Below are 19,097 nucleotides of genomic sequence, written 5' to 3'. Positions count from 1 at the left end.
CATCACGAGCAACAGTTCATGTTTATTCTTTATCTATGTTCACTTCACCTGTTCCCCATCTCTTATCACATAGTTATTGCTGTCTCGATCCTGAGTGCTTGGATGCATTCATAAAATAATTCTTAATATTATTAAAATCTTTAATAATTAAATAATACATTTAACATGTAAATTAGAATGTAATATTAAATAGTGAATTTCCATTAAAAACCTTTTGCTGGGGGCACTTGAATACTATTTTGAATACAATATTTTACATACATGTAACTGCAGGCAAATAGTAACTAAAATAGGGTGAATTGAGATACACTGATTTCGAATCAATGATTTGTACATTACTTGAATCATATGATACTCTGAAATCCTCAAGAAGCTGACTGTGTTCAGTTGTCACATTTGCACAGCTCGTTGCTCTGTAATATTGTACAACTGAGGCTAAATCTAACAGAGCAGTTAAAGACTAAAGGACCAATCCAGGGGCCCAGCCTGTCCCAGCATGCCAGTGCCACTGTGTAAAATGTTTCCTCCACATTTCAGCTTGTCGAACAGCTTTGGGATGAACTGGAGCACTGACTGCATTTTGTGCTCTTGTGGCTGAAGGATGAAAGCCTTTTCGGAAGAGTGGACGTGCACGTTATATAAGCAAAGGTGTGGTTGATGGTATAGGTGTCCAAAAATTACAAGCAGGTGAGATATATTCTGTATATTTAGAGTATACAGTAGGGTTACTGGTTGGTGCTATTTTGTGTTATGTGAATCTGTCCCACACTTGTGTCTTGTGTCTGTCTGCATTGTTTGTACTAGGTTGCACTTGATGCACTTTATGTAACTTTATGTTGTGTGTTGTAGCTCCATGTTGTTTAGTGTAGCACCAGGGTTCTGGAGGAACGTTATCTCATTTTCACTGTGTACTGTGTACCACTGTGTATGGTAGAAATGACAATAAAAGCCACTTGACTTGAATCTTTCTTGCTTCAGAATCTTGTGGAAAGCATTTTCAGAACATTATAGGCTAGGTCATTATAAAGCAAAGTGTAGGTGATGGTCAGGTGTCCAAAACATTTTGGCCTTGTACTATAGATAGGCTTCAGTTGCTGCCCAATAACCAATGAGTAAATAGAGGTGCGTCTAGTGAGAAGGGCGTGGTGGATTTTTCACAATTTAAGATGTGCATTTGTGCCTCAGAGGGCAAAAAGCCTAAAGTGGAATCATCTTCCACGTCGGAAACCACAACACTTCTCCTACATCCCGGTATGGACAATCCCACATGCAGCCCTGCCACTTCAGTCCTCCTCCACCAGTCATGGCTGAGAGAAGCGTTCACAATTTCCTAACTGGCTAATTAAAAGCATTAGAAACAAAGATGGGGCTATTGCAGACAAAAAATGGTAAGATGTGCGTTTTTATTGTTGTTTTGTTTGATTAACAACTATAGTGTAATATTGTGATATAGTGTACGTTAATTATATATAGGGATAGTAAGTGTATAGTCGGACTGTTTTATATCTCGTACATCTTTTCTGTTCCTTCAGCTTGTAAACGCAGGGAAAGTCCAGAAGGTATGTAAGCTCTGCGAGTTCCGACATGGTTTTCAGAAAGTTTATTGTGGATAAATTTGCGTTGCTGAGCACATTTTGTGGATTTTAGGTGGAATTTTGGCGACAGGTTCTTTCCTCCTGCAGGGAGAGTCGACTCATCTGAGCGAGTCAGACAGAATCCGAAACAAGCAGGTAAGCGTGAACACAGCAGCGCTTCCATTAATAGCACGTTTCTTATTATTCATAGTGATATTAATCGGTAAAAGTATTAGTAAATATATATTTATATTTATATTGAACATATCTCTCTCTGGCCCGCGCACATAGGCTGTAGGATATCCTATATTCTATCTGAAGTGATGGGATAATAATCTCAATAATAAACACACTGAAATGGATTCTATGAATAATAATATGTATGTGCTAGTGTCACCAGAATATCTACAAACGTGATTTACTTAACAAGTACAGTAAATCAACATAAAAAAATGTATTTGGTTTTACATAAAGTCTGTTTTATTATTGTTATCATCAAACTGCATTTGTGTATTCTACTTCTTTTTTATTTTTAACTTCTTTTATTGTTTTAGGCTATTTTCTGTTGCATCACTGAATTTTTTTAATGGAATTTTTTTGCACTATGAAGCTTGTCATTTTCACCCATAGATAAGACCTTTTTGTGTCACACAGTGTACATGGTGTCTCACAAGCTTTTTCTTACATAACCACTAAACCAAATGTATATTTATTAAAATAAGTGAGAGAAAAAAATCCTCTGCATGATTTCCAATTCTTTGTAAACACACATGATGTCATCTTTCTCACTCATAATGAGGATGATGATGAACTTTATATTTGGTGTTATGCATGTAGTTGCACTTAGAATACATAGAATATATAAATGTGCTTTTTCTGTGTCTCTATTCTGGTTCTCCAGTAGATTCATTTTTTGTCAAAGAAATTTGGGACACCCTGTAGTTAAAAGCAAAATTACATTACACCCAGAAACCACCTCTAAACACATGCACCAAGCTCTTTAATTGTGCTCTTTCCTGCCTTTTCTGCCCTCTCATTCTGTCAGTTGAGCCTGGAACCTTTATCACAGTGTGAAATGCATATGGCTGGCAGCCAGAAGAGCAAAGCCCTTGAAGGCAGCTTCAACGCACATCTGGTACTGGTTTTGAAAACAGAGAGGGGCTGTCCTGGGAAAATGGGGGGAAGTGGTTGGAGGAGGAGGAAGGAGGTATAGCTAGTGGGAGGGGAGGCATGACAAAGGGTTGTGGGAGACTACTTGTGAAATGGAGATGACTGAACTTGGGGAGTTGGGGAGTGGTTAGTGAGGGTTCCTCATGCCCCAGCACAGGCTTATAAATACCTGTTGTTGGAGATCTACCCTAAAATGTTACCAAAGAGAAAACTATGTCTCAGGTACAGTACAGACCAAAGTTTGGACACACCTTCTCATTCAAAGAGTTTTCTTTATTTTCATGACTATGAAAATTGTAGAGTCACAATGAAGGCATCAAGGGCTATTTGACGAAGAACCAGAGTGATGGGGTGCTGCGCCAGATGACCTGGCCTCCACAGTCACCGGACCTGCAGAGTTAAGGCAAAAGAACCAACAAGTGCCAAGAATCTCTCGGGGAACTCCTTCAAGACTGTTGGAAGACCATTTCAGGTGACTACCTCTTGAAGCTCATCAAGAGAATGCCAAGAGTGTGCAAAGCAGTAATCAAAGCAAAAGGTGGCTACTTTGAAGAACCTAGAATATGACATTTTTCAGTTGTTTCACACTTTTTTGTAATGTATATAATTCCATATATAATTCCACATGTTAATTCATAGTTTTGATGCCTTCAGTGTGAATCTACAATTTTCATAGTCATGAAAATAAAGAAAACTCTTTGAAAACTCTGAGAAGGTGTGTCCAAACTTTTGGTCTGTACTGTATGTAGTAAGATCTGAACAGGGATAATCCAAGACTATTTTGCAATGCAAAATATCAAACTGACATTATTTATATTATTTATTTTGATTTATTCTGTTTATATCTGCATTTTAGTCACACATAAAATATGACAAGGATGGTTATATGACAAGGATGAACAATAATGTAAATAATTAATATTCCTGACAGTGGATGTCATATGATTTGTTTGAAAAATATAATCATTTGAATCTGTTTGCCTAATTAATTGCATTTAAAAAAAAAAAAAAAGATTTTATCCAGAAATATTAATTTCTGAGCATACTGTGCATTTTCACTAATATTTTCACAAAGAGTTTAGTTCATTAGCCTGCAAGTATGTCTTCTGGGCATGAGATTAGCATGGATGATATGTGCGTCTTTTTGTGTGAGTCATAAAGCCTGGGACACTTGAAAGGGCTAGGTCACTGTGCTCAAAGCATCCAGTGTTTTCTTGGAGAACCTAGAAGAAACCCCTCTTTCACCCTTTTTCCGCTCCCAGACACACTTCAAAGGCCAGGGGGAGGGGAGCGTGTGCCCAGCCACTGAGCCGTGACTCTGTCTTGGGGTAAAATCCGGGAGTTGACTGTAACTTGTTTACTCAAATGTTTCAAGATATAAGAAGCCAATCTAATTGGTTGCAGTTGGCCTACTATGCGTTACTCAAATTGTTTCCTTGCAGTTAAAAAAGTACCAATAGCACTCAGGAATGTGGTCAAATGGTTTATGTAGTTGAGCTAATGTCCTGCAATTCCCCTTGACTATTGTTTAATCATTTACCTGTTGAACTTGCTAAATAAAAGACTGATTAAGATTGCTCTTGTAGCTCTTAGTAGTAAAAGTTCACCCATGTAGCTTGAAACAATGTTTGTATAATAAACAATGAGGTGGTTTCTTCCTTATATTAAAGAGAAATGAGATATACCAGTTCGTGGATTAGTGTCGAAGTTCATATACCTGACATCCTAGGCTCCAGAGCCTCCCATCAACACTTCTGTAAAGTAATGTGAGTCATGCTGAAGTACTGATACTCACTAAACAGAATAACAAAGGCTCCATTCACTGTTCACCTGTTTGCTTTGACAGACTTAAAGAATGCTGGGCTAAAAGTCAATGCAAAGGATTATATTTAATATGTAATGATATACAGAATATACTGTTTAATAATGTGTATGTATCAAATTATACTCTTAAATATAAATTTATACTCAGGTACAGGGTCTTCAATGCAATTTCATTTATTTGACTTGTTTGTCTTGTACCTGTTTGTTTGCATGAACACAAGTGAAGCATGGTTCATCAACTCCCATCAGTGGAGCCAGTATATCTGCTTTTTCTTAGTGTACCATAAGCCCTGACTGTATCTAAGTGGCTTAACTGGCTAAGTGATGATGCAATGACTGGACCCCCCCACCCACCCCCTCTCCTTCATCATGTAATAAGGATTTAGTCCAGGTGTTTTGTGACAGGAAGAGAACTGAAACAATGCAAACCACTGTTCCCAGCACTGTGAGTGGGTTCAGAGAGTGGTGCATGTGGGTGGTGGAGAGGAATCAGGGTTGGTGGGGGTGGCTGGTCTCGCGACACCCAGTGTAGGGCAGGAAAAGGCCCCCCTTAAGCTGGTAACATGAGCATACATAAAAGGCCCTAAAGCAGGCCGAGCGTGGCTATGACTTGGCTGTGATGATGGGAGAAATCACTGGCAGAGAAGCCAGTCACTCAATGCACTCGTATGCAAGGGGCTTTGTTCTCCTGCAATGGACTTGCTCGTCTATAGGTTTTATGATCACATATTGTATTTGCTATTTCCTGCCAGTCCTCATTATATTAGCTTCACTAAGGATGAGGCAATTCCCTGTTTGTTTGAAGTTTAATTTGCTGCAGGTCACTCAGATGTATGACAGATGTTTCCATAGGTCCTTACCTCGTTTTATGGAAAGTGAAGATGCTGATGTGAAACATATGTTATGCACATTTTGTTTTTAAATGATTCCTTTGTGGGTGGTAATGTTTACTAGGAATAAGTGACTTTAAGAGTCTAGTTTCATTATGCAAACGCAAAATTAAGACCATCTTAACTGAGAGAGTTCAAGTTGCTAAATGGTCTGTGTTCTGTGATGCTTTTGGGAAACTCAACCAATTGGTCAGAAAGTCTTGATTACTTTTCTACAATGAGCACTCTGAGTGTAGTTCCAATTTTAAGGTTTATATAATAATTTACCTTTTCTATACAAATTAGGAACCTGTATGGAAGCACTTATAAATGGATTTCAAACATCCATATAATTGTTGATATAGTACAGTATCTGCAGTGACACAATTGTAAAACAAAGCATAGTTTGTTTATTTATTTATTTATTTTTTTTTTTTTTTTACAGTCAGTGCTAAAGCTGATTTTTCAGGATTTCTGTCTTCAGGGCAGAGGGCTTCGTGGGGGTTTTTGTAACAGGACAAAATGCATTTTTTCCCCTCGTTTTCTCGTTTCTAGTTGGTGGAGGGTTGATTTTGTACAGCTGCTGTTTCAGTGACATTACAGAACATGAAATGTAACTATATGGATCAAATTTATGATGTGCATATTTTGAATAATTAAAAGATCAGCACTTGCAAATTGTTGTAGGACATGCGCAAGAAAAAAGTAACACATTACACCACAAATGATTTTTGTAAATATTCATGGGCAGTTTTAGCAGTTGCTGAACATTTCCATCAGTCTTACTAACAAAAATTACCAATGTATTCACAGCACGTATGCGAACAATTAGAGAATGTCTCATATATATTAGGAATTACTTTTGTAAGTGCAATGATGCCTCGAACAACAAGAATCAATACAATAAAAACACATGTACTGTATACAGCAATGATTTACTGCAGCGGAGCTGTTACTAGTGGCTCAAATACTGGTAGCTATAAAAGTAATGACAGATTTTAACAGTATTTCACAAATATTGCTTTATATCTTTCATCTGGTGTTCTTTTAAAATCAGTTATTTCCCATTTTAGACATTTTTCTGGCTTGAGTTTTTTCTTACACTCGTTTGGTCAACAGCTGACAGTTTAGAAGAATCATACAAATTATTTTTTTTAGCTTTACAGTGAACTAAACCTACTTGTAAAAGATAATGATCTTAAGAAACAGGTAAATACAATTTGTGGGTTTAATCTAATACCTATTTCTCCTAAACATTACTTAAGTAACCTGTTATGGCTGTTTATGAAGCGCTTGTTTCCTCAGTGGATCACTCGGTATAGCCTTTGTGTTCTTGTAGTTTGTACAGTAAGATTGTTAAGATCTTTAGACCTCCCTGTTTTGTGTTGTGTAACTGTGGTTTAAGGCAAAAGAGTCAGCTTTCATATCTGAGGTGATCGGCAGGGATTTGACTCGTCTTCTGCAACGTTCAGGGGCACATGAAGCAAATTACGACAGAAAGATTAGTTAAGATGCCAAGCTGTTTTGCACTGTAGGCTGTTTTACTTCCTCCTGCTAACATCAACAGCACAAAGCGTCTGGAAACTATTGTGCTCGAGACCACAGGAGTGCAAAGAATGAAGTTAACTTTTTTTTCTCCCCTTTATAGAGGATACATTAGGGGCTTGATTGTAAACTAAGACAGACATAGTTCACCAAGGCTATGTGTGTGCTTTACATATCCAAGCAAAGAGCAGAGGAAACTCATGTATTATTATTTTTAAAATATAGTTTCATTTTATAGTCTTGTTTTATACAAGAGGTTGTGAGTGCAAACCGTTATTCAAGATATGTGCATGTGTTTAGAAGGATTGTATTTCAGACAGATTTTTTTGCACAACAAAGTTTGCATAGCTTATTTTCTTTTAGACATAAACTTGGAACACATATGAAAGAGCTGGCTAAAGTGTTGAGCCTCTGACCTAGACATTGATATACTACTGCTTTACAGATGTGCTGGATTCTCCAGTTCTCTGTTTCATTTGCTCGAGGCCCTGCCAGACATACAGACCGGCCAAACATGGTTATTTTTTACTGTTTCTCCCAACCCATCTGTCTTTTTTGTGCAGGGTATGTGTGGTACAGAGCTAAGGGAAGACCACTTCTTGGATCATGACTGCCCTCTGGAGGGTAAGTTTAGAAGCCCTAATAGATGGTTCCAGAGTAACAAGTTCTTCAGAACCTCTGTGTTACTGCAGATTGTAAATACATTATTTTAACATTGCCAATGTTGGCTGGGGTTCCAGTTATGCTGTTTGAATCATGACTGGGGTTCCAGCTGTGCTGTTTGAACATACAGTATATGCTATTCAGTCACTTGAGCCTTATTGGCCTTGTTTCTATTTTCAGTATTCTTGCCACCAGAGAGAGCAGCTGAATTCCAAAGTTACAAAGTTTCACCAGAAAACGGAGACCCCTCGAGGAGGAACGCAAAAAATGATGTGAGTGAACACTCTGGAAAGATTATAAGATTGACATTACAACAGTCCAAGTAAGCATTATTTATTTCTTATAACTTTTGTTACAGAACATTGAGTGTAATGTGCCTACAGTGGATGAAAATCAGCAAGAGTGGGTGTTTACTTTGTATGATTTTGATAACAGTGGCAGAGTAACCAAAGAGGTAAGGGCTAGGCCAACATTCTATGGAGAAAAAAAACCCTTATACATCACACAGTCTCAAAGTGTTTGTTGTGTTATGGTGTAGGATATGTCCAGCCTGATGCATACCATTTATGAGGTAGTGGAAGCATCTGTCAAACAGTCAGCACTCTGCGATAGCAAAACTCTGCGTGTCAAACTGACTGTAACTCCTTCAATCTCCAGCAGCAGAAGAGGTGAGTATTCCTCATTTTTATTCAGAACTTATGAATGTGATTGAACAAAGCATTGATTGGGTGCAAATTTAATCCCTTGTTAGAACGAGATGTTGGGCTTCCACAGAACAAGCAAGACCATCTGGAGGAAAACCACATGATCAGGTATATAAAAATGTGAGCTCTAGCTTGAAGAATACCTTGAAGAAACGGGTTAGGGTAAATGTAAGCTTGTCTTAAGGACAAAATTTTTTTAGGATTGTTAAATACAGTGTACTTTTTAACCCCACAGAGGACAGAGCACAGATCCTTCTATTAGTTCTGAGAAGAAAACGTACCGCATTGATGAGAACATAGAACGAAGAAACCACTATTTGGACCTAGCTGGGATTGAAAACTACACTTCCAGATTTGATGCAGGTATGATGAGTTTATTATTATCAGTTTATATAGAGGGATTGAAAGAACACTTAGGAATCTTGATGTGGTAATATTAAAGGATAAGGGATACATTAATGAATTTAAAATTAATGTTCTTAACTTATTTATTTTTAGGGGTATGCATGTCGATAGCCAAACCATTTGGGAGTAGGTTTATCTAGATCTTTTCTAATTTGTGATAACTGGTAATCTAATTGGTAATAACTGTCTGTATTCAGACCACACATTCCAGTTACCCTATGAGGATCAGTGTCAGGACAGCCCTGCACATGGCAATCGCTCTACCCACCATCGATGGTCTCAGCTTGAACGTGGCAGTCTGGGAAAGGCAGGTGACCGCCGCCTCCCCTTTCTCAGGTCTCTGCGAAGCCGCAGCAAATCAAATAGGCTTCATGGGCATCACCCAGTCAGCTGGTGCTGCCCTCCTGCTCTACAGCAGCAGCAGCCTCTTCACTACAGTCACAGTAAGCGTGTTCATGGCAGGCCACGTGATGCCACATCAGCCTCTATGCCTTATCCGAGGCTAGACTTGGAGCTGCAACCTGGAACAGGCATTTCTCCTGGAGGGTTCATGCCCATGGCTCAGAGACATGAGCACCATCACCTACATGAGCACCATCATCATCACCACCATCACCATCATTACTATTCCTCCTGACTGCTGCCTCTCAGAAAGAGAACCAGACTGGGAATGAACATTTAGCTGTTGACCATTAAAATTGCACATACAAGTTTTTATTTAAAAAATCATATCTAGGGTCAGATGGTGTAGGTCTGTCAACTGACTAAGGAAGGAAAATAAACTATGCAACTATGCAGCTATGTGTAGTAATACATAACTTGCTCTTTTTCATTATCTACTAGTATTAAATAACTTTCACTACCTTATAATTTGATCAAATACGCTTTAGTAGATTTTGAACAAAAATCCTAACAATATTGTGTGATGAAAAATAATTGTAAATAGAATTGTGCAGAGTTTTGTCCTGGCATAGACTATAATATGTTCATTTTTTCCTGAAAATGTAGCTGATATTGCTGTTTCAGAAGACAGGTCATATGTTAAAGCCCAGAGGACTGATAGAAAATGTGTGGATTTTCTATAGAAATAACCAATCTTTTTTTTATACAACCTTTATTATGTATGTTGAAATTATTGCATATGTGTGCATTAAACGTATATAACAATCGATGTTTCAGCCATTTTTAACAAGTTGTTTAACAATCCTAAAAGATTTGACAGGATTTAAAGATTTGAAGAAATCTGTTTAAAAATATATTTATATTTAATGTATGGTCATTTTTATACTCAATCTATTAAATAAGCAAAGTTGTCATTTGCAGTGATCGTTTTAAAAACGATTATACAACTAAGTGTGAACATTAAAACTCACAAACACACATTTGTATGTCGTTTCAATTACAGTTAGTCGTCGACTTACGACCTATACAACTTACGACCATTCGCCTTTACGACCACAATAGCTAGTACGTTATTTTTTTACCAGCCTCCGGCATAATTTCACAGTACTGTACATATAGCCTACTCTACTTATGACCAAATAGTGTTACGACTGTCGTACACCAGTGCATACCAACAGTGCGTACCAGCTTCCGGTGTTCCCCGGTCTGAAATCAACCCCCCTTCGCGTGTACGCGGACAGTACCGTCGTATTTCCTGTAGATGGCACTAAAAACACGGAAGATTGGGTCAAATGTTTTCCTGGTCCTAACGCCAAAAGATAAATTTGAAGAAAACGTATACAGCTTCCTGTAAATGGCAGAATAAACTCAGGAATGTAATCATTTGCTTTTAAAACCACCTGCGTGAATTCTAACCGCGTATTCATTTTGCGTTAATACCTAGACTCACTAAAATGACTCGGATACACAAGTAAAAATAAAAATTTTAATAGTTAATTTGATTTTATTAACATGGACATAACCTGACCCCCCCACAAGTAATAATGTTTGTGTAAAATACTATATTTAATAAAAAAAAAGGCAGGGGGTTTACATTCGGCTTGCCTAAATAATACAGCGGTCCATGTAGTATTTGTAAATGTCTGCAAGACAGTTTAACTGGTTTTTGTTGTTATTACAAGTTAATTTCAATTCATGGAAATGTAAACAGAAGGTTAAAATTTCCCTACACCTACACAAGTAATAATTTACAGGCGGTCGTCGACTTACGACCTATTCAACTTACGACCATTCGACTTTACGACCAAATTCGCTAGCCGCGACGTACCTTACTTTTTTTTTTACCAGCTTCGGGCATAATTTCACAGTACTGTACAAATAGTCTACTCTACTTTTGACCAAATAGTGTTATGACTGTCGTACGCCAGTGCATACCAACAGTGCGTACCAGCTTCCGGTGTTTTGCCTAATCCTTTGCGTGTACGCGGACAGTACCGTCGTATTTCCTGTAGATGGCACTAAAAACACGGAAGATTGGGTCAAATGTTTTCCTGGTCCTAACGCCAAAAGATAAATTTGAAGAAAACGTATACAGCTGCCTGTAAATGGCAGAATAAACTTAGGAATGTAATCATTTGCTTTTAAAACCACCTGCGTGAATTCTAACCGCGTATTTATTTTGCGTTAATACCTAGACTCACTAAAATGACTCAGATACACAAGTAAAAATAAAAATTTTAATAGTTAATTTGATTTTATTAACATGGACATAACCTGACCCCCCCACAAGTAATAATGTATGTGTAAAATACTATAATAATACAAAAAAAGGCAGGGGGTTTACATTCGGCTTGCCTAAATAATACCCACCTAAATAATACAGCGGTCCATGTAGTATTTGTAAATGTCTGCAAGACAGTTTAACTAGTTTTTGTTGTTATTACAAGTTAATTTCAATTCATGGAAATGTAAACAGAAGGTTAAAATTTCCCTACACCTACACAAGTAATAATTTACAGGCAGTCGTCGATTTACGACATATTCAACTTACGACCGCTCGCATTTACGACCACGCTGGCCGCGGCGGTGCGTACCAGCTTCCGGCATAATTTCACAGTGCTGTACATATAGCCTTCTCTACTTATGACCAAATCGTGTTACGACCGATCTGTCGGTCCTAATTGTGTTCGTAAGTCGACGACTATGTGTAAAATACTACATTTAATCCAACAACATGGACAGCTGTATTATTTAGGGGGGTATTATTTAGGCAAGCTGCATGTGAACCCCCTGCCTGAATTCTACACCCCCCCTTATTTCTTTTTCCTCCATACTCAGAGTTACCAAAATTGCTGTGATACACCTACACAAGTAATAATGTGTGTGTAAAATACTGTAGCTGCATTGGTTCAATAAATAATGCCCACGCATAGTACTGATGTCGTTTGAGTTTATTCACACACTCTCTCACTCGCTCTCTCTTCAGACACCGTGAAAACTATAAAAAAATATAAACATATAACATTCAATAAACATCTCACAATCATAATAAACATCCACAAACCACAATCCATTTATAATTAGTCCCAATCACATTACAATGCACAATACACTTATATACAACTTATATATATAATACATAACACATTCTACATAACAGCACATGAACAACATTATAATATTTGACACAATATTAACAGTTACCGTGTGCGCCTTTTGAACCACATGCAGATAAATGGTAGTTATTTGTGGAAGCCGTTCATATCAGCATTTTAACGTGTCCATGTCTTTGCTACGCTCTGACCCATAACTCCCTATTCCCGCGCACAACACTGGCATCACGTGTACATCACATAGTTTAAAGAAACATACACATACACATTTTCTAAACATTACGTTTCATTTTTAACCTTCTGTTTAAATTTCCATGAAATGAAATTAACTTGTAATAACAACAAAAAACAGTTAAATTGTCTTGCAGACATTTACAAATACTACATTTAATCTAACAACATGGACAGATGTATTATTTAGGTGGGTATTATTTAGGCAAGCCGAATGTAAACCCCCTGGCTTTTTTTTTAATTAATTTAAATATAGTATTTTACACATACATTATTACTTGGGTGGGGGGGGGGGGGGTGGCCATAACGTTATGTCCACGTTAATAAAATCATTACGATGTGGTCATAAGTAGAGAAGGCTATATGTACAGCACTGTGAAATTATGCCGGAAGCTGTTACGCACCGCCGCACGCCGCGGCCAGCTATTGTGGTCGTAAAGTCGAACGGTCGTAAGTTGCATAGGTCGTAAGTCGACGACTACCTGTAATTACTTGTGTAGGTGTATCACAGCAAGGGGGTCAGGTTATGTCCATGTTAATAAAATGAAATGAACTATTTAAATATTTTTTTTACTTGTGTAATCGAGTAATTTTAGTGAGTCTAGGTATTAACGCAAAATAAATACGCGGTTACAATTCACGCAGGTGGTTTTAAAAGCAAATTGTTACATTCCTGAGTTTATTCTGCCATTTATAGGAAGCTGTATACCAGGGGTGGCCAACCAGTCAGAGACCGAGAGCCACATTTATTACTGTGTTACCGCAAAGAGCCAAATCATACACATGGGCACACATGATCATCAACCATCCCTTCCTCTTACACACACACACACACACACACACACACACACACACACACACACACACACACACCTTTGCTCAGCCAGATTTATTGTAAATGTCACACACCAACATAATGACAGAAATTGACTCCTACAGTTCTAAGACCACAGGACAGTCATTTTCAACAATAACCATTGTGTGCACTGTCTCACACACACAAACTCTTAGATTAACCAAGTCCACAAAAAAATGTTTTACAATAGCGTTTTTCTTTTACTATGCATGTTACTTAGTGGGGCTTTTGGAATTCCTTGCCTTGAACAATCCCCTTCTCTGCCTCGTATTCCGTTGTTGCCACTCGAAGCAATTCTTTCACATGGGTGTCAGTCAGAACAGATCGATGCTTTGATTTCACGTGTTTCACGGTATTTTCGTCAAATGCGCATGTGCGTGAGATGTATATCCCGCAAAGTTTCCAAGATAATTTAAGTCTTAAAATTACCGTATTTAACTCAAGCGAAGCGAACACGCACATTAAAAAACAAACACAAACTTCGATATGAACGTAAGAGCCGCATGAAACCAACCAAAGAGCCGCATGCGGCTCAGGAGCGCCGGGTTAGCCACCCCTGGTGTATACGTTTTCTTCAAATTGATCTTTTGGCGTTAGGACCGGGAAAACATTTGACCCAACCTTCCGTGTCTTTAGTGCCATCTACAGAAAATACGACGGTACTGTCCGCGTGCACGCGAAGGGGGGGTTGATTTCAGACCGGGGGTCTGAATTAGGCACAACACCTGACTCATTTCACAGTACTGTACATATAGCCTACTCTACTTACGACCAAACGACCGTGTTACGACCGGTCTGTCGGTCCCAATCGTGGTCGTAAGTCGACGACTACCTGTATGTATATTTGAAAATTTTGTTTACAAAAATGTGCGTACACTTCTAGGTAAGAAAAATTAATATGCCCAAAATGGGAAAAACTGTTTTTTTAATAGACAAATTATTGTTCAGGAAATAACCAGGAATTAAACAAATTTCAAAAAGCTTCTGTGCCATTTGCTAGTTTACTTTTACTTTAAACAGTACATTTCCACGTACATAGTTTTCTTATATGTAAAAAATTTAAATAATGATTTATATTTTTCATAGATATTAACAAGCACAAAATTAGCATGACTAGATGTACTATATATTTTTTATATATTTCCAAAGATGTAATTTTTTTGCTTTCTCTGACACACCTCCATCAAGGGTGTGTAACAAGCTCATAAAATGCATGTATGCATGATTTAATTGTTAATCATAATTCTTGTATAATACTGGACATATTATTTGCCTTATTCTTAATCTTGCATTATGTATATAGTACATAAAGTATGCATTATACAAATGAAGAACAATCAAATGTCTCTTTTACTGCTTGGCCTACCAAGAATCAGAAGTGTTGCTTGTTATTATCCTGTAGAAAAATTCGGTGCATGTCATAGTTTCAAATAGAACTACTGCCTGTGAGTCAGGTTCTGTGAGGCCACGAGACAGCTGTTGCTAAATATAAACGCTCAAAACTACCACCTCCTCACTTACACAGCCGGATACACAACTTGCCGCATCCCATTCTAATACAAATGCTGGTACAACGAACAGGAGGAAAAACACTTTCAATCATTTTTCCACAAGGCTGATATATTTCAGAAGAACTTAAGATTTGCTAAAACAGCATGAAAAGCTTGAAATTCTTGGCAGCAGAGGGTTTTGTTCAAAATGGCCCATGTGCCGGGAGGAATCTCAATTGCTTATCCTACAATCTCTACCCAGTCTTGTTTAAGGCAAGCTATCTGCTGGAAAAGGAAGACGTGCTCAGTAACTTGGTCAAGACATGGCCTCTCACTGAGCTCAATCTACAGAGATTACTGGGAAAAACTCCAGACTGCCCGACAGATCTCACCTCACGCACCTGCCGCCTCTGTCTCAAAGCCCTGCTGTTGGGATTGAAGGACTACGTTCTTCAGGAACCAACCACATATGCCAAAGTTCTGCGTGTTGTTGATCTGACTGGGCTGAATGATATTGAGCACCAGGCCTGCCCATGTAGCAGCTCGCTGGGCCGCTGGGCCCGCACTGAACTGCTCACACACATGTGTTACGAAACCATGGTGGCCATGCAGGCAGATCAGGCAGCAGCATCAGCCTGGAAGATGGAGGTGGACGTCCAGCTCAACGCCTTCGTTACAGGACGGAACTATGAAACTGTGACCCAGGCTCTGCTGCTGATCAAACACTGTCCATTGAAGTTACGCTGTGTGGGTCTTCGTGTGGACTCGCTTCCTCTGAAGAACCTCTTCTATTTGCTGTGCCTGGCCAACACTGAAGGCCTGCAGAAGTTAGAGGTTGTGCATAATGTACATCTGGAGGCTCCACATTTGGAAGTGATGTTGTCAAAGCTTAATTTCCCACAGCTGCGCTCGCTCACGTTACCAGCACAGGCGCTTGATGTACGCAGACTGACACGGGGGGATGAGAACCTCTTCACAGTGCTGGGAGAGCTGATGAGTAAGATGAGCGAGCTAAGAGAGCTCTACCTGGGCTTTTCGACCCTTACCGCACAACTGAGACGACTGCTCAGGTGAGGCTGTAATGTCTATTTCACTGACTCACAGCTCTAGGCTTCTCAGTTCATCCCTGAGCAGGGATTAGTGTTTGGTTTTTTTCTTCTCTGGGCTTCATGGATTTTTCCATTCTACCAAAAACATGGCATGCAAAATTTCTCATAGGTGTGAGTAAGCGTTTGAATATGTGTGCGCGCATAGTGACCTTCCATGGACTGTGTCAAGTGGTTGAATAAACAACAAAAACAATGACCAATTTTGTCAGACAAAAATATTTAAATATAGGGAATTAAGGGGTCCCATTTTTTCCATAACTTGTTACTAAATCTGCAAAATGTAAAATGTTTCCACCAAAAGTGTTCATTTCCTAGCTTTGGTCAGGTGTCTTAAAATCAAAAGTAAAAATTCTTGTCAATCAAGCTGTCAGACTATGCCCCAAAAACACAATCTACATTTTCCACAGTATTTATCCACTTTTAACAATTTCAACTTCCCTATTTCAAATAGTTACCCCAGATAATACATCATAAACAAATGATGAGAGAAATGTGATTTTAAAAGAAATAGAATATATAGTGTCTGTATTTTTAATTAAAAAAATAAATAAAAAAAGGAAGAAAAAGTCTTTTATAAAATTCCTACCTTAGAAAGAAGGTTCTCTTCACTAGTTAGATGTTTCTTTTTGTCCTTGTGATCCAGTTTAACCCTGAGTAGTTATATAGGATTTAGGTCCAGTGACTGGACAGGTAATTCCATGATCAAAATATATATTATACTCCAGCTTTTTTTATTACTCTAAAATAATGCTAAAGGGTTTTTTTGTTGCTTGTTGATGAAGTATGAAACAGTAGGCATATAGGTTTGTTATTCCTTTCACCATTTAACCTACATATATATTAGGATAGTGTTTTCCAAATGTAAACAGAAACTTGTGAAATGTAATGTGGCATAGTTGCATGTATTTAATCCAAAACCTGTTATTGCCTAAGGAGACAGTTTAAATAGAATTAATACATTAAAATGACCTTGTCTGTTGCATATAAACAAAAGCAGCACACATTTGTCTTTTAAAAAAGAAAAAAAATACTAGGTGTTTCCCAACCAGGCACTGTAAAACCATAATCACCTTAGTTGCTTATGTAGGACAAGTAAGTCACGTGTCTGACTGTTAGAATGCAGACAGATGCCCTGTGCTAAAACTAGATTACAATGGCATCTATGACTAGTTAAAGTTTCTAATAATAATAGTCAATACAGAGAAACCTAACAGCAAAACAATACGTATATATACACAAAAGAGCGTGCAACAAATGACCTCAGCAAAAGAAATATAAAGCACATCTAATAATAAATATAAATTAAATGTACATCATGAACTGGGACATTCTTTATTGACACCACCTATACAATTTCTTTTGCCAGGTATTTAAGACTGTGTTATACAAGTGACCTATCTTTATCGTTTCCAGTCCTCTGAAGACCCCACTGCAGTGTATAGAGCTGGCTAACTGCTCTCTCAGCCCTGTGGACATGGCTTACCTGGCTAACAGCCTGCACAGCGAGTTCCTAGTAAAACTGGACCTGAGCGGCCATGTGGTGGCTGATCTCTTCCCCAACACCTTTCGGAAACTGCTGCATCGTTGCTCAGCTACTCTAACCAGTCTGGGTTTGGAAGAGTGCGGCCTGTCAGATGAGAACTTGGAGCTCCTTGTTCATGCACTGGGACCATGTAAAGCCATACAAGAGCTTAAGATCCTGGGCAACCCACTGAGCACAGCAGCCCTGCATGAACTGTTTAACATGCTGGCACAAGGCTATCCAGCTCTGAGGTAAGAACATCTAATAAATAACTTATATTTTGAAGTAGATATATACTCCTTTACCTGATCAAATATGTCTTTGCTAGGTATATAGAGCTGCCAGTGCCCCGAGACTGCTACTCTGAAGACGCAACTTACCCACTGGATGATTCAACACTGCTGAATTATGACAGAGAGAAGTTCAACCAAGCCAGAAGTGAACTGGTGGCCATTCTGGAACATGCTGGGAAAGGACACATTGAAGTATGCACACCCCTGCTTGGAGTCTATGATCCCGACATCCACGAGACAAGCAACGAGCTTGGAGTTTCTTTGGTGCGCTCATTTAATACAGTCATAGGGAACTTTCTACACACTGTGACAAGTGTGAATGAACGAAGAGAACACAGCCTACATGAGTGAAATCAAAGAACTGAGATTGATCAATATTAGAATTGCAGCTTGAGGTACAAGAACTACAAAATGTGAGAAGAGACAACAAAGCACATGATTAGAAAATGGCCGGAATTGTGCAATAGAACTAGATTTAGATAATCTGTCCATTCACTTTGAAGTGATTATTCAGAGTATAAATATCTGCAGAGTTCCTGGTTTAATTTCACATGGTTCTTTTTAGAACCAATTATTTTTACATTTATTTTTGGAATTGTAATTTAGACTATATGAACTATTTTATCTTATGTACAGTTTGTTTTATTTTTAACTGTAGGGAAAACCTTGATGTTTTGTAAAGCATTTGGTCCTGTCTAAAAGCAGGATTATAATTTAGTCATTTCTTTCCTGTATGAACACATTTGTGATTAAATTGTCACTTAAAATATTTGTATGGTCTCAATCATTCTTTGGAGTGTGTAGACAAAGGTTTCTATAATCTTATAACTGTTTAACATAACTCTTTCTGCTTTTGATTCGAAAGCAAGAGGCATGAAAATCAAACTTGACAGAAATTTAATTTATTAAGTACATGGATGTCACACGTTATAAACGTTATTTTAAATACAAGAGAGCAACCACTCCCCATTTTATTCTATTTCTTTTGCCACTCTTCCATTTCTGTTCTTTCACGAATAACCTCCTTCAAGTAGGGCTCAAGGTATGGCAGATCCTACAGAACACACACACACAAGCAGTGATTTTCACTTATGGATTTCAGGATTGCTCCATCAACTAGCACATATTTAATAAAAAAGCATATCATGGTTAATGAGAACTTAACAAGTCAATATGCGGGAAGTCTAAAATGTCACACGCACTGTCGAATTTTTACCTCTTCATATTTTGTCCACTGGTTCTTGGGGAGAATCTGATGCTTCAAGGAGAGATCGAGGGCCCTCTTTATGCGGAACACTCTGTCGTTATAGAGTGGCTCTGGGAGCCG

The 19,097-nt window shown here is 38.3% G+C and overlaps 3 protein-coding genes across 3 annotated transcripts in view; 2 read left to right on the top strand and 1 right to left on the bottom strand.

The window, feature by feature from the left end:
• Nucleotides 1-1,156: 1,156 nt before the first annotated feature.
• LOC310716270 (protein naked cuticle homolog 2-like) lies at nucleotides 1,157-9,923 on the top strand. Its single transcript, XM_083523291.1, has 10 exons — nucleotides 1,157-1,388; nucleotides 1,533-1,559; nucleotides 1,648-1,730; nucleotides 7,546-7,606; nucleotides 7,826-7,917; nucleotides 8,004-8,099; nucleotides 8,184-8,313; nucleotides 8,397-8,457; nucleotides 8,585-8,712; nucleotides 8,952-9,923. The coding sequence occupies exons 1-10, from the start codon at nucleotides 1,364-1,366 to the stop codon at nucleotides 9,389-9,391; spliced, it is 1,143 nt and encodes a 380-aa protein (XP_083379417.1). The 5' UTR covers nucleotides 1,157-1,363; the 3' UTR covers nucleotides 9,392-9,923.
• A 4,163-nt stretch (nucleotides 9,924-14,086) lies between these two features.
• lrrc14b (leucine rich repeat containing 14B) lies at nucleotides 14,087-18,201 on the top strand. Its single transcript, XM_083523956.1, has 3 exons — nucleotides 14,087-15,916; nucleotides 17,369-17,728; nucleotides 17,806-18,201. The coding sequence occupies exons 1-3, from the start codon at nucleotides 15,012-15,014 to the stop codon at nucleotides 18,119-18,121; spliced, it is 1,581 nt and encodes a 526-aa protein (XP_083380082.1). The 5' UTR covers nucleotides 14,087-15,011; the 3' UTR covers nucleotides 18,122-18,201.
• Nucleotides 18,202-18,656: 455 nt separating this feature from the next.
• uqcrb (ubiquinol-cytochrome c reductase binding protein) overlaps nucleotides 18,657-19,097 on the bottom strand; it is a 1,461-nt gene continuing 1,020 nt past the window's right edge. The window contains exons 3-4 of the mRNA XM_083523958.1: nucleotides 18,987-19,097; nucleotides 18,657-18,824 (exon numbers count right to left, since the gene is read on the bottom strand). The exon at nucleotides 18,987-19,097 is cut by the window's right edge and continues 56 nt beyond it. Of these exons, the coding sequence (XP_083380084.1) occupies nucleotides 18,747-18,824; nucleotides 18,987-19,097 (189 nt within the window). The 3' untranslated portion in view covers nucleotides 18,657-18,746. The remainder of the gene's footprint in view (nucleotides 18,825-18,986) is intronic.

The sequence above is a fragment of the Silurus aristotelis genome (assembly GCF_946808225.1).
Source record: "Silurus aristotelis genome assembly, chromosome: 21".
Lineage (NCBI taxonomy): Eukaryota > Metazoa > Chordata > Actinopteri > Siluriformes > Siluridae > Silurus > Silurus aristotelis.
This window is presented reverse-complemented; position numbering and strand designations above follow the sequence as displayed.